Source organism: Calonectris borealis, chromosome 1 (assembly GCF_964195595.1).
Source record: "Calonectris borealis chromosome 1, bCalBor7.hap1.2, whole genome shotgun sequence".
In the NCBI taxonomy this organism is placed as follows: Eukaryota; Metazoa; Chordata; class Aves; order Procellariiformes; family Procellariidae; genus Calonectris; species Calonectris borealis.
Window position 1 is genome coordinate 55,089,748 of NC_134312.1, and position 16,482 is coordinate 55,106,229.

At 46.7% G+C, this 16,482-nt stretch overlaps 1 protein-coding gene across 1 annotated transcript in view; it reads right to left on the bottom strand.

Annotated features, from left to right (window-relative positions):
• Window positions 1-16,482, bottom strand: part of GRIN2B (glutamate ionotropic receptor NMDA type subunit 2B) — a 203,962-nt gene that overhangs the window by 166,534 nt on the left and 20,946 nt on the right. The window contains exon 2 of the mRNA XM_075153102.1: window positions 98-526. Coding sequence (XP_075009203.1) covers window positions 98-508 — 411 coding nt within the window. The 5' untranslated portion in view covers window positions 509-526. The remainder of the gene's footprint in view (window positions 1-97; window positions 527-16,482) is intronic.

Consider the following 16,482-nt stretch of genomic DNA (forward strand, 5'->3'; position numbering starts at 1 on the left):
CCCCATGAGACTACACCTAAGTATCACAGAATAAGATATTTCTTTCTGTTTTAAGTTTCTATCTGCAGGTCTGCGATAGAAGGAAGCTCAAATTTACCTTATCTGCCATGATCATAGAGGAGCCTCCATGGATGCCCAGGATGGGAGTGAGGGTCTGGGCAGAGATGAAGTCCAGGATCTGGGCAATGGCTTCCTGGTCTGTGTCATCAGCGAATACCACCCCTTGAATCTTCCGGTCTGACATGAGGTCACAGATGCGGGTGATGATGCTCTTGGGATCTGTCTCATTCATGGCCACCAGCTCCACCCGAGGCACCACTGAGAGGTGGTGGAAGTCATCTTTCTCGTGGGCATCTTTGATGGCCACTTCGTCTGAGGTCCCCACCAGGATGACCGCAATGCCAATGCTCGGGTGGCTTTTCTGGGCATGGGCCCCGCTCCCTGTTGTCGCGAGGACTGCCAGCACCAGCCAAAACCTTGGAGAGTAGCACTCCACCCTGGGCCTCATCTTCGGCTCTTACACTCCCTGAGCAAGGAAGAAAAAAAAGGAAAGGGGGAAAGTAAGAGAAAGGGAAAGTGATTAATTGAGAAGTCAATCATGCACTCAGCCTTCAAGGCAGATCCATTGATATTTGTCAGCCACTAGCCCTCCTCCCACCAGTCCTTCTTGCCTGATGCCCAGCCCTTTGGCTACATTCAGGGCTCTGTTAAAGTCAGGGGGGTCAGACCAGTCCAGCCTCTACTTTAGAGAACAGCTGTCAGCAGAAGATGGGATCATGTCATCTCTCAGGTCCCATATCACTCTGAGACCCAAGTCAAAAGTGATAGAGAATTGTCCTTTGATGGCTGATCAGCTGTCTTTGTGAAACTAATTGCTTATGTCAAGCCCATGTCTAAGTGCTCACCCTCAACACAAAGGAATTACTGGTGCTTGTAATCAGTTTGGCCTTCTGCTGGAGGTATAGACAGGGAGGCTGAAGGGACCAGGCAGATAAGGTCTCCCTTTTACTGTCTCAGCACAGCCCCTCCAGAATAAAGTGAGGACGAATGGGCAAGGCCACTGGATGTGTATGTACGTGTGTATCCATTGCATACAACCATCCTACCACCAGGACACACAATGCTCCAGTCTGTAGTATAGTCAGCCATATGCCTTTCACCCATACAAGGCTCATTTCTTTTTAAAAAGCCAGGAATACAAAATTTCCCAGTGGTCGTGGCCAAAACTGGATCAGTGTAGTGTGGGGAAGACATTCCCTCCAAGCTCAAATGACAGCTGGTTTTGCCCAGAAGCAGAAAGACCCACAGAGCTTACAAAGGTTCACCCTCAGCTACTACAGCCAGGGACGTTACACCGATCTTTTCCCTGAACATGTCCACTTTATTTTGTAATCATAACAGTAGAAATGGAAAAACCCGACGAGGTCATCTTTCCAGCCCCTGCCTGAGCGGGACTGTTCCCTGTGGGATTGTTCCTGGCTCTTTCTTTATTCATGCTTGTTTTAATAATAGTTCGCATTTCTGCAGCACTTTTCATCCTCAAGGCACTTTACAAACACTAACGAATTAATCCTTGCAGCACCTATGCAGTGTAAATATCACAACCCCCCCTGGTCTGGGGACAAAAACAGAGCAGCTTCCCCCCGGCTGCCCACCGCCCCTGTGGGAGGCAGCACTGCTTGGTGTGTCCACCCAGGGCCATGCTGCTGTCCCAAGGAGATTTCTGGCATTTCAAACTAAAGACAACTCTCCCTCAGCGCAAAAGGTCCTGCTCAGCTATTCATGCCCATAACTCTGTTCTTCAGCAGCCAGGCACACTTGGAATAAATACACCAGCCCTGTGCTGCTTTGCACTACACCTCTGGTCTTGGGGGTCCAGAAACTGGACCCTTCCATACTGTTCACTGCTGCACATACCTCTATCAAACGAACAGAAAGTCATGGTAGCAGGAACAAGACTGGCAAGACTTTGGGTAAACTAGAAGTCCGTCCAACAGTCCTACCTAGCACCAGCCACCCCTAGGGAAAGGGCGCAAGGGAAAGGCTCCATCTTGCCCTGCCCAGGAGAACACGTAGGCTCAGCACCTGCTTCCTCATTGCCATGCTAAGCAGAGAGAACGTATCCTGCATTGATATTACCAGATAAATAAGCAGATAATGAAATAGATAATAAATATGCACCGGAGGAACCAAATCCACTTAGGAGGCTGAAAGGGACCGCGGGTGTGAAGTGCCAATCGATTCTAAACTCTCTGACGGATCCACTTTCTGAGAGATGCTCACAAGGAGAACCAAGAGACTTTGAGAGTTTGGCAAAATGAATAGCTAACTTCATTCCGGCAGGACTGTTATCCTCCAATTACGAGTCACTAAATTAGATTCCTTCACAGTGAAATGCAGTCCCCACTCCTGCAATGCTTTATTAACTTTAATGCACTCTATACGCTCTCTGTCTCTCACTCTCTTGCTCACTCACTTTAATGCTATATTTGTTCTCTTTAAAATATGTCTCCTGCGATCCCTCTGCATAGTCTCACACAGTATATTACGCTTGGTTAGGCAATGGCTAGCTGTGATGCCCAGGGAGCAGAGTGTAGGTTTTTCCCAGCCCCTCTCTCACCAGGAATACTTTACATGGCCTTCCAAACCAGGGCTTGGATAGCAGCGATGCAGGAGCTATGCAGGCAATCGTGGCAGCTGTCTGCCTTCACACTCAAACACAGGCTTCTCTCACTGAGAAAAATGCCGGCCAAGAAACCCATTCCCTTCTCTTCACCTGCATCAAAGCCAATAAATCTCTAGCATCTACCTCCAAGCAGCAGAAAAGAGCCCAGATCCTGAAGAGCACTTAGGTGCCAATCTGCTGGGTGTCTAGCTCATGGGATGTGCCCCCAAGGGAGATTTTTCCATTCAACACAAGATGATGCAGTTCCCTGTACAGTGCCAGATCCTCAGGCTTTGGCCAGATATGCAGGGAGCAGCCGGGGCTAGGAAGAGGCTAATGCAAAGAGGAGGTCATCAGTGCCTCCACGGCCAACCTGACATCTCCAATTTGGATCCTCAGCTATGAGCTGGTTCAGGCAGAGCAATACTTAGGGTAGCCTGGGTTGCACAACCCAAGACACCTCTCCCTCCATCTCTCGCTCAAATGTAACACTTCTGACATGCTCACAATCCATTTCAGGTGCTCCATGGGCAGCCTGCATGCCAGGGACCGGTGTCCTTCTGAGGGAATAAGGAGGAGCCAGGTCCAGGCTGGGCTCTCTGGTAGAGTGGGACCCAGGAACGTGATAAGGCAGGGGAACTCCAATTAAATCACACCCGGCCCAGGGCTGGTGGCACCCCATTAGCTGAGGGGTGGCCCCAGCCGTTCAGCCCCAGCACACTCCCACAAGGCAGCAGCAGGTTCACAGCACAGAGTTGAGACTGCAACAGGGGTGCTCACAGTGCTTCCCTTCCCTACCCTCCTTGGGGGTGACTTCTGTTCACAAGCAGTAGCCACTATCCACACTTCTGCTCACATGCAAGTGCTGGCTGTTTGAGAAAGGGACAGATGTCCCAGCACCAACCCCACCTCTCTTTCCCCCTCTGGTCTGGCTCACTACAAGCCCCTTTTGAATGTGTGCTAGTAGGGGAGAGGCAGGGGTGGACCAGCACAAACTTATTATCAGATTAAGGTGACCCCAGAACTATTGTGAAAATGTGTTTTTGCATACACAGCAGCAAGTTTTATCCGTTAATTTCTACACAGTTCAAATGCAAAAGTTTGAGGCACCCAACCAAGGAAGTACTGGAGGCAGCATGCAGACCTACTCCTGAGTGGTGTTCTTGTTTCCAGTGAATATTTGCAAAAACACATGGAGAAATTCACAAGCACCTGACAAGGCTGCAGTTGTAAAACAGGGCATTTTCCCTTAGTTGTTTCAAATAACTTTAATATTGCTAGGGTCTAATTTCACCAGTCAAGAATGCTTTTAAAAACATGCCAGTGTATTTTACTACAAAGTATTTTACATGAGCAGGTTTTTCCCTTGGTGGTGGTGTGGGGCAACACAGTGTTTGGAGTCCTTTCTGTGATTTTGCCACTCCAAAACGATTTAGCAAATCTCAAACTCCAGTCTGGCAAGTAAAATCCTTTATACATTACTCCACACTGTTATATTGTCCCTTACTCCCTGGAAAATAATATATGACAGGGCCATTAGACAAAGTGGTTTTACAGACATATCTATATTTATGTATAAACATGTCTGTAAAACCATTGTACCTCTATAATCTCATTTTACTTACCAATAAAACATATCCACCATTGTAGAGTAATGCAGCATCTACTTCGTGCTGCAGAGCAATGTTACACAATCGCTGCTAAAATGGGAAGGGAAAGCTAACTTCTCCAACTGAAAATGCAAGAGGAATGTAGGTAGTCAGACAGTAATTATTCAGATTGGAATTTGGCCAGGACCAAAGGTTAGATTGCTTAAAAATATCATGAGAACCTTATTTGACACTGCATTTTTATGTGGATCGGATCTAAGATAAGTATTAATAGAAAACTATTAGGCTGCACAGGCAAAATACAGCTCAGCATTTAAAGATATTTCTGGACGATATTTCAAAATACAGAAAGTACACAAATAGGTCACTGTGCATTCAACCGGGCTAACTGTAAATAAAGTACTACTCAGGCTGTGTACAGCAAAGCTAGGCAATCTTCAGGTCAGATAAAGAAACTGAGGCAGAACATGGGCTGGTCCCAGGAGTTTGGGGGCAGTTCTGTCGTGTGCCAATGCTGGTACCTCCTTCTGCTGCAATTGTGCCAGTTGGGCAGCCTCGCACAATAGCCCCTTGGGAGGGTATTTGCAGGCCCCCAAAACCCTATCTCCAAGCGCAAGACGACAAGAGGAAAAGAAGTCCTGTAATACTGCAGTCCCAGACAAAAAGCTGTCTTGAGGGAAGCCTTCCTAATTAGGAGGAAGACGATGCTTGGGGCAGGAGGCTGAACAGTGTGCACTAGCCACCAGCAAAGGGAACTTTGCAGGGACATTGGCTCCATACTGAAAGAAGAAGAGCATCATCTACCTCCAGCCTCCCTCTCCTGTACTTCCCTGGAGGTCCATGGGGAAGTTCATATCCCACTGCTTTCTGGGCTCGGCTCACTGGGAGCTCTGATGAGGTCCCAGCACCGGTTAGAGGACTTCAAGCTACAGAATCTGAATTCAACAGCTAATTTTGCATCTGCACCAACTGCAATGCTAATTCCCAGCCCTACTCTCATCCCTGATCACTAGCCCAATTCCAGGACTCACCACCACCACCCTCAGCCCTACTACTACCTAGAGACAGATGTCCTGCCAGCCCCAGTGTTAGCCATCAGTGTTACCATACCCTTCAGTATTTATTCATCTTTGACAGCATCTTAATTCACACTGGCTTCATTTCTCAGACAGTTTGAGCACTATGAGACAATGAATCAAAAAGCAATCCTTGTGTTTCAGGCCCTAGTTGGGGGTAGGAAGAAATCTATCTCACCTGTGAGATACTCTACAAAGCTGGAAGGTGCTTTGTGCCTGGTATCCAACACAACACCAGGGAATAGCAAGTGCACTAGAAGAAGCTGTAGGGAAGTTAACATTGCACTAGACATGCTACTGGACTGTCTGGCAAGGAAATACCTGTATGTCCAGACCAAAGAAGAACGCTATTTCCGTGTCTACCAACTGCAGAAGACTGGTGCATATTTAATCTTTTTGTCTACTACCTGCCTTACAGGTAAACTGCAGGAGCTAAGAAGATCCGTGCGAAGAAAGGGGCAGGACTGATTGCAGCCCCATAAACTGTTACTCTTAAGAGCTGGGGCTTAAAGCTATAAATCACGTCATAATTTACACCTAAGTTTCTCCAACTCCCTGATTTGTGGCAACCTAATTTCAGCTTAGGACAATCTCCCATTCTCATGGTTACTGCCATCTCCCCAATCCAGACACGCTGCATATTGTATACCTCTGAAGAAGCATTCCTTGTGTTCTAATACTGCTTTAACCATTGTCCTACCGCACCTTCAGCCCAGGCTATTTGTACACTGACAACTCTTGTGCTGTTGTTCCCCATATTACTGCTTACCAGGTAGGTGACATAAGTGCCCCTAAATCTTCTGGCTCACAGTCCTGTTGTTCCAGGAATTTCATAAACAGAGATAAAGAAGGGGGGGATGGATCTGGGGCACGATGGATGTGTCTTGGAAGCGCCTGCACACTTCAGGTGCTGATAAACAGAATGAATGATGCTGCAGGAAAATCTCCATACATTCAGAGTAGGAAGGTGGCAGAGGCTAGAGACATCGGAAAGTGCCATGCACAGTGATGAACGCCAGAGCAATCCTGGACTGAAACGGTTCATTATGGTGACTCTGAGTAAACATCCCCCAAGGGTATTTCAGTAGTTTTAGATGAAAACTGGTGCAGTTTAGTTTATTTTAACTAGCTTTGAACATCACTTATATTCTCATTCTGATATATAAATGTTCCTATGACAGTGGTAGAAACATTTCTTCAAGGCCTTTTGGGCAGGTCTTCTTTCTGCTCTTCACAACCACTCCCTCTCCAACATGTACCTTTGTCCATGCCTGTAATGTCCCACAGACTCATTTCTATCTACCTTACAAAAAGCTGCTTCTTTTCCCTTATTTCTCCAAAGTCAGCCTTTTTCTTTTGGGGAATGCATCACACACCCGCAACCAAAGCCTTCAAAGCCCTTGGAGCACTCTCATTACCTCGCTGTTAGTTTTCCTTCCACGGGCACTGGGAGGAAAGTAGTGCATATGTTTAATTCTATTCTCTATTTATTTTCTTTCAAGCTGTTCTTTCTTTATTAAATCAGGTACAAACTCCTCCCTGGCTTGAGCAGTGTCAGATTCATCCTATATATCACATATTCATTCCTCCCCACCTCTGATGGCTAGTTTGCCTCTGTCTATCCAACAGGTCTATTCAAGGACAAGGTGAAAAACCCCTTTTTCTGCCCCATGTAAAGAAGAGCAGCAATTCTTTCCTTACACTTAAGGCGGTACAAAGAACGCTTTGATCATCAATTAGACCCATATCATTCCCAACAGATGAAGAACTATGTCTCATTATTGTAAGCTTGCCCAAGGGTAAGTTCCCAGTGTCCTTCCCACTTCCTCCCACCCACATATTTTACATATCACGGGTGATAGCTGATACAGCCACAGCCTGCAAGCTTCTGTTGAGACCAACACCAAGTGATTCATGGAAATTACAAATTAAAATCCTCTGCTTAATAGTCTTGCCCTTCCCCCAGACACTTCAGGATTGCTGTCTACAGCATCTGCTTTAGCACACTACCTGCTCTGAAACGACTCAAACAATAGGATTACCACTGCTAGGAGACGGCTCCAAGGCTCACATTTAGAAACATTTCCCTAAACTCAGCCTATATTTTCGCTTTGCTCAGCTATCCTGTTACTTTAATAATATCTCCTTCATTCAGCCTAAACAATTTCTCCCTCTCGACCGTTTCCACCCTGAAAACGCTTGTAGATGGTTATCTGATCACCCCTTGGGACTTTCCTCTGCTGCAGCAGAAGTTCAGCTGTGTTCATCCCTCCTCGTAAGTTGAGTCCCCTTGGGTCCTCGGCAGGATGAGCGAGGGAGGGTGAAGGCAACGGCTGGGCAAGGGAGAGGCAGGAGCGAGTCTGACCTGCTTACCCAGGCTGGCACACACGTGCAGAGCTGCGGGAGTCAGTGTCACACACACAAAAGCCATTAAGCGAGACAGCAGGTCAGTCTGGCATTGCCTAGTGCCAACTTCTAAATGCCAGGGCATAGAGGCTTGGCAGGGCCATCGCTCTCCGCGAGCCTGGCTTGCGGAACCGGGCTGGAGCCACCGTTCCCCTGCCAGGATCTCACCCCCTGCCCAGCATCCCACTTGGACAAGTTTAGAGGGATGAGACAGGCCCTCCCTGCCAGAGACTGAAATATCCTCACCACCTGGAGGGTTCAGTTGCCACAGCTGTCGCTCTGTGCATGGTCCATTTGAAACAAGGGTTTCAAAGCTTACGAGACGTGCACCGTTTCCCACTTCCGACAGTTGTCTGCCCCATCTCAGAACCAGATCCAGGCTCAGAGGGAGATCATCCAAAGCAAGGGATGTGTCGCTGTGTGCACATGGCCCCTCCAAAGGGATTTCAGCATGGTTGAAAGCAGCTTTGCCTCCTGAAGTGCAAGACTAAGTTTAACAGGTTAGCAGAACGCTGCACGAGAGCAACATCGGTTTTGCCAATTAAATTGAACTGGAACAATTTGGTAATCCATGCTGCAATCCCTTCCTTCCTTTCTTAATTCTCCACTTCCAGGCTTCATTTCAAAGCAGGAATCACCATCACATAAATAACATGAGGACTTTAAAGACACTGATTTCCAAAAGCTAGGGATTTAAATACCTCCAATCCATTAATATCCATGAGAAACACACGTTTAACTTCAGTTGCATTGTTTGGAGAAGCACATCCTCTGCATTTCTCATTATTTGCTGTATTAATCTGAGGTTTTCTATTCACCTTTAATCAACTCTGCATTTTGTGCATTGGCAGATTGTTATATTGAATTTCAAAATTTTTAAAAATGAGAATTTTTACTTCCAAGGGTGGAAGGACTTTCCCATTCCCCAGACTCTCTCATGCACCTCACTCAGTACCTCTTTGTTCCCTGCATCATTTTCTTAAAGGGAAAACACAGAGCAGGCAGACAGAGACTGCACTGTCTCCTGAAGGCAGCTGCCAAACGCCATACTGGTGCCGAAATCCCATGGGTTACTCAAAGTCTCACATCAAGAGACACTCTTAAGTTCTTTGGATGCCAAATGTAAACACTGTAAAAGCCAAATCACAAAGGTTTCTTATAACATACCATAAGTGGGAAAGAAAATACGATTTTTCTTTTTTTAGGGTGAAATTGAGTGATTCCTTCTTCTACAATACTGAGAATCCCAAAAAGGGCATCTGGACCAAAGGGAGACAGCCTTAAACTACATCTGCACTTTGGATATAGCTATCCAGTTTGCTGCCAGTCTCCTCAGATATAATGTATGACACAGGATAAAGCTTTAAAACATAAACCTGCCCGTCCCTTAGGAAAGATCTTCATGGGTGCATGTTTCAGTTTTGCAGCCCATGCAGCAAGGGCAAGCTAGGAGGAACTTGCTGCACTGCCTCTGCTCATTGTGGTACCATTATAGCAAATCTTGAACAGCCCTAAGCAGAGTGCCAGAGCTCACCAGACCTGATCAAGCCCTCATAAAGGTGTTACAGACAGCAGAAATGGCAGAGAAGAAGGCTCGATGCCTGAAACACCAAGATGTAAGGAGGCAAAGAAGCCGCTAAGTAGAGGCAGCAGGGTGGAGAGAGGGAGATGCATTCTATGAGTTGGTCCAGGCCAAAGCTGCAGTGCTATGGACACTGATGGGCCATGGTTTGCAAACTGCCAGCATCCCTCAGGAGCCTCATGACCTCTTGATTTCCACTGGTATGCAGCATTTTGGAAAATGGGGTTTAGTCACCAAGGGACCCTGTGAGTAAGCCAGCCTTGCTCATGAAATCAGAAAGGGAATTAATCTGGAAGTGAGAGGGACCAAGAGGTGCTTTTAGCATGGGCTAAAGGCATGCTACAGCCATCAGAGCCAAAAGGGATCAAAAGCTGGCTCTGGTCAGGCCACTAGAAAGGATGGATGAGTACCCAGAAAACCCTGTTGTGAGTCTCCTTCCTTGTAATTGCCTGTCCCTTGTCCCTTCCCTTTTCCCCACTCTGATCCTTGGTAAAGGACTTTTATGTTCCTGTTGTCACTACTTATAGAAAAACAAAACAAAATCTACCTAGAAGAAGTAACAAGGGAAACCCAATGTGTGACACCAAAAAGAGTGCCATTCAAGATGTCTGGAGTTGTACACTTCCAACCCAGAAGCATCCCAAAAAACACTCATTCCTTTAGAAAAACTTGATCCTTACAATAAATACTAAAGCCAGGATGAAGGGAGAATTGACAGCTGCAAATCAGGAATTTTTTTTGGTGGTCTCATTTTTCTTCTCCTTTCCCTCTTTACTCTCCCCACCCAACACTCTCCGCTTTCCCTATCTTTCTCTCCCGGAGTTCAATGACTAGTAAGGCACCAGCCATCGAGCCACTGGACACAATACGCTTTCACAGTACATTAGTGCTGGGCACCAGACCATGCTGTGCCTGCAATTGTATGACAGGTCAGGGCCAATTCATCTTACCAAGACCTTCAATCAATAGCATCCAGAAAGCTTTCCCAGCTGAAGGGACACAGCCCAGCAGCCGCTGACCTCTCTCTCCGCACTCGATCATATTTATAGAGTTGCAATGATGGAAACGTACACAACCAAACCCACATCTGGACCATGGCTAGTCACTGGCTGTTGATGCTTCTAGGGACAAGGATGGGACAGCTCAATCCAGCGCAAGCAAACAGATTAGATTTGGCTCAGCTGAATGCCATTTCCATGCATTTTTTCCTCTGCTCTCTGTTTTCTCCAGCCTCAAATACATTCATGTGGCTACTTCAGCCACCTTTCCCGGTAGCTCACCTAGCTGTTCATTCCTCCAGGTGCCAGCCAATGCATACGGGGACGTATGAGCCCATGCCTCCTCCCAGCCCAGGTCCACCACTGGCTTCCTCAGGGTGCAGCTCAACCTCCTTGGGCCACATCTCATTTACACAAAAGTCACTATAGCTTACATTTGCAGCAGGGGAAAAAAAAGCATTAGTAGCAAGAGTAAGAAAGAACAACCACCAAAACCAGACAATTGTCACAAAAAAGAATACCCTACCAGTAAATAGGGTAAATAAAAGTCAATAGTATGGACAAAGTGTAGCCGTGAGTTACTTATGCTTTAAGGTCAGTTTACACTTTTAAAACAGCATAAGAGGGCTTAGTGTAAAAGAAAATCCAGAATTTCAATATTCCCCATGAACTTCCTTCAAGCTATAATATATGCCCTAATCTACCGCCCTTCTCAGCTTTCTCCATCCATCACTTATCTCTATCCATTTTTTGTCCTTCATGGCTCCCCTACTCATTCCATTCCTCACTTTAAGCACTGTTATATTTTTGGTCCATCTTTGGTACCTCTTATCTCACTTGTATTCACACTGTTAGGTATCTGGTTTTAAGTCTTGAAAGCATGGAGGGAGTAAACAACAAGTGAAGTCTTGTTCTAATCCCTTATTCCACCATCTAAAATCAATAAGCATTTTTTGAAAATGTAAACACCATTGTTTTCTTCCTCACCCTTTGCCTTATTCTCCTCATCAGAAAGATGGAGATGCATCTTCTCTGCTTCCAAGAGTTAGAAAGTTTAATTATTTATGGTATTTAAAGTACTTTTGGCTCTCAAGTGATAGAAGCTACAGGAGCTGAGATTATTATTATTATTGTTTTCCATTGCACTTCCCCGAAGGCAGCAGTGTCTTCTTGTGAGATCATACCCAACATTACTCATAGGATCCCAAGAGAGTGTATTAAAACATGTATGTCCAAGATCTTCAGGACAATAAATCCTAGTTTAGCTAGGAGCAGAGAGAAAGGAATTGCTGTAATACCATAAATAGTTGTCGGTTTCCAAGCAAAATGCCTGATATTCAATATCGACTTTGCCAGATTGACTCAAACTGCAAAATACTGCTGATCAGTAGATTCTGATGAAACAACATGTTGTCAGCAAATGCCAGTTTGTTAAGCCTATTCTCAACTTGCGACGCATTTTCACCTACTCCAAAGCAGCTTCCTTGCTGGCAAGGAAGAGCAAGAGCAATGCAGAGCTTTGGAGAGCGAGGCAGAGCTGCAGCAGGCAGCCAGCCTCCGGGGTCTGGGCTGGAGGTGCAGCTCTTCTGAGCATCAGGCCCCATCCATCTGGCAATTTTAATCCAGACTGGAAATCTCCTGTTTCATCAAGACATCCGCCCGGTGGGTCTGCCATGGATCCAGGGAGTCTGGTTTCAGCAGCTCTTGGACAGTGGAAATGTAAAGTCCACTTCCATCTTAACTCACTTGCAGAAACTCAATCTCCTTGCCGTGGGTCTCAGCAGTCGAGAGGGTTTAAACAGATCTGGGGAAGGTTGCCAGACCAGAGTCACCAGGCTTTTATAGCATGGTCAGAAAGTCCCGGGAGCTCTGGTTACCTCCTAAAAAAAAAAATCCTGGTCTTACACCAGAGAGCCTGGAGACCCTGAGAGTCCTGACTGGGGCTACAGTGTCAGAGATGCTAGAAACCTGGGATTCATACAGAAGTCGTCCTCAGATGTAATTCTGAGGGCCCATGGCCTCAGGCCAGGCCAGCGATGAAAGTGCCCCACAGCTGCAGACCTTGCAAGCCCTGGGAGCCAGGGGAGGAAACTAGCAGCTTTGACAGTTTCACCGCTGTTCCCTTTTATCGGTTCCTCTGAACTTCTAGTTTCCCAATATTTGCAGGGAGAGGGAGGGTATTTTGCCATTAAGTTCAGACTAAAACTAAGTTTCTACTTCTGAACATCCCCCTGCCTGGAAAACCTGCTTCCAGCCTGTGATTCTGTTGGGCTTCACAAACTACGCTGCGCTGCGCCCACTGAGCACCAGAGTGAGACCTCTGGAGAAACACAAGGGGTTTCAGGGGGCGCTGGCAGCCACAAGCCATCAATCTGTTGTCATTGATGAGTTTATAGAGAGCAACTGCTCTGCTTTGGGGGATTTTTTTTATTGACCAGAGACGGTCAGTAAAGGCTGGAGTAGTCCTGGAGTCAAGAGAAAAGATACTGTAGTCCACCCCAGCCCAAATTCTTCTTCCAGTTCCCATCATTTCCTGGGTTACGCTGCCATAGAGCAATGTTGAAAGACTGGTGTGTCTCCACTCCAGAATTAAGTATAAAGTAAAATGAGGGTGTGTATATGTATTTTTTTAATATATATACACACACTATATATATTTATTTGTATATAAATATGTATTTATTATTGCTGTTTATTTCTATATCTAACATTAGTACATATGCACTCCATCTCATCTTGGACCAGCAGACAGGGCTGCATTTCTTTGAACAAGGAAATTGGGTGGGAGAAGGAGCTTTTTGCAGGATGGCCAGTTACCCCTTTCCTGCCAGACCTGAAATGCCACCAGTTCCTAAAGGCACTAAACCCCTGTATTCCTGAAAACAGGAAAACTCCAAAACAGCCTTGGGGGAAAAAAAAAAAAAAACCAAGGAAAAAAAAAAGATGGAGACAACATTCAAGTTGCATCCCTTTTACATCCAGGCTGGTCCTTGTAGGAAATCAGCTTCTAAGATGGAAACCCAAACCTTGCTGCCACACCAGGGGTCAGCCCCTGGCACAGAGGAGCTGCTCTCCCTCCTGGGAGTCTTTTCTAGGGTGGAGGCAGAGGTACCCCTTAGCCAGGAGGTGGGGGTTTAATGGATATGGTGTCAAGGCTGTTTTCACACTGCCCATCCTGAAGTGCTAGAGTAGCACTGAGATGCCAGTCCTGTTTTGTGAAGGGCTTTTGTACAATCCTGAGGTTATAGCGCTGTATAAACATCCAGGTAAAGCATTCAGTTAGCGACAGGCTGCAGTCTTTAGCTAGGTCTCACCCTTGTTTGTATATGACAGTACCAATATTGACATCCTGAACAGCCAAAGATTATATGCTGCAAATATCACCTGACCCCTAAAATGAAGTAGAGAAAGCAAACCCAGTTGCCTATATGAACTGCCTCTCCCAACGTTGCCTCGAGCACACCACTCGTGCCCCCGGAGCTTCCTGAGGCTATGTTCACTTTGGGGTTTCCTTGTTTCTCCTTCTCATTGCAGCTTTGACACTTCTGCAGGCCAGGTCCAGGCCACAGGGCTGAACTGCAGCCCCACATAGTCACCAGTTTCAATTAAAAAAAAAAAAAACAAAAAACAAAACAAACAAAAAAAAACCAAAAACCCAAACAAACAGCCCTTAGATGCCATGTTGGTTTCCTGCAAAGCCTCTCTGACACAGCTCCTGCTTTGATGTCCTGTCAGGATGACACTGTGACAGGACCTCATTTCCAAGCCAGGAGGCATTTTTGCATTCAGCTGCATCAGTTGTTATATATATATATATATAAAGATGCCCAAGTACAGTAAAGTTCCCGGAGGCCTTTGCACTATGCGTTTCCACTACCCCTGTGCCAGAAGGGTGTAAAGCCCCTCTGATCTGATGTGGCAGCATTTTAAACCCACTTTGCACAGGTGTTAACACCTTTGTGAGGCAGTGGATGCCACGGGAGGGGGTTCATGATCTATAAACACAGCACACATCCAGAGAGCAGCCTCTTGCCACGCTCCCCGTGATATTTTTCTCAGGAGAGAGAGGGAAAAGCTGGAACAAACAAGCCATCTATGCGTTCTCACCTGACTACATTGCCTCGCTGTTGCTCTGGGATCCCCTTCCTCTTGTTTGTACTTTATCTTCTGAGCCTGCAAAGCTTCAGAGACCCTAAACCACCTCCCTGACCGTATTCCTAGCACAGCCCTGTCACCACCACATCCAGAGGCCAGGGATACTTCAGCAAGACTAAAAGCAATATCCATTTATCACTCCTCCTTTCCTAATTAAAGAGATCAGAGGACATAACAGACCACAGCTGAGCTCCTGGCCCTGGAGCTGAGGTGAGTTGGTGGGCAAGCTGTGCAGCCCCTCCAGCCGATTCATTTACCCAGGCTGGCCTGGCATGCAATGATCCGTCATCTCCAGATCGATCTGCCTTACAGCTTCCCTTACTGCTAAAATTTTAATTTATTTATAAAGAGCAATTGCCTAAAAGTATACACACACAAAAAAAAAACCCCACCATCAGGTGCCCTTACATTAGGGAAAGGAAAAGCACTCAGGCAGTGCACGAATTCCCCAAGGGAGGTGCTCATGCGTGAGTTACTGCCAAGATGACATCTGTAGGGAAATAAGCCACCAGATGCAGAGGAATGGACTGGAGGGGCCCAGAGCAATGGGGGGGGGGCGGGGGGGGAGAAAAGAAAAAAGAGATAAATAAAACAAGAAATTAAGCGGGCTGGTTTACCCATCACTAGTTATTATGCTTTACAGAATTTACAGGTGTCTTTCACTCTTTATCTCTGCTGAAGCAGCTTCCCAAATGTCCTAGTACCTGCTTCAAACCATCTGGCCTGCCATACCCCATTCCAGCAGACTCCCAGCCAAAAAGACTTCAGTGCCTATTGCAGCAGAGCAAAAAAAGAGCCATCTTCTCTAGCCACTGACTCTCCCCTCCACCTAAAGGGCCCTCACTTCTCTCATAAGCAAAAATAATCTCATGCACAAGCACACACATCCCAGCTTTCAAAGCAGTGCACCTCCCCAACCATCCCTTTGGCAGCTGCCATGAGGAGACAGTCCCATCTCCCTCACGTCCTCAAGCCCACACTGGTGCAACAGCAGTGGTGGTATGAACAGAGCACATGTCCCATACCAACAGAAATGTGAAATGAAGAGGATGATGTTTTACCAGATGGCTTTAGACTTGTCACAGCAGGGAGAGAAACACACCCGGAAAACCTGGTCCTGGCACTAATCAACATCTCCTGGACTGGTAGTGCAGGACCACCGGAGCAGTTGGGGCTGAGTATGAGACATGAGACAACAGGAATGCAGAGCAGCAATCGCACAGGGTGAACATGAGGGCAGTGAGAACCACGAGCTTCCTCTGGGACTGCAACGACATGTTCAGGCAGGCAGCATGCTTGGAGCAAGAGCAGAGGAAAAGATGCACATACCAAAGTCAAGGGAGCAGAGTAATGAAGAGTCAAACCATCTGACCACAGCTTATAACGAACAGCAAATCATTGCAAGCAATGGGTTAAAGGAGAAGAGCAAGCTGTAGAGAAGGCTCTGCAACATAAAACATGCAGTGCACCAGCATGCCTATGGAGCTCACTAGCCCAGGAGACTTCACCCTCCCCAACTGAGTACCAGCCCAGAACCACCGCTAGGGCCAGTGATCATTCTTGTTTCACACATTCTTGTTTCACACAGCCCCTCTAAAGGGCCATCTCCTCAGACATCATGCCTGAAAATTCAGAGGATCACCAGACAACTGTACTTTGTACAAGTGAAACCTGCTGTTGTCCAGCACACTGAAGGAAGTGGAGGAAGGTCCTTGCCCCTTCTGCACTGCTTGCTGTGTCCCAGGAAACAACTCTCTGCCAGTACAGAAAATACCATCACCTATTGAAACCTCGCCTAGAGATACACTTCTTTTTTTTCCACGTTCCTTGGATTTTTGTTTTTGATGGGCCTCATCCCAGCACTGGGGGTATCAATCAGTTGTGTGGGTACAGCTACACAGAAGTCTGCTGCAAGCCCACAACTGGTGGGACAAGGGGAGCCCATGGGGATGGATGTGACCATGCTTCCAGTTGGTTGACTGAACCCATG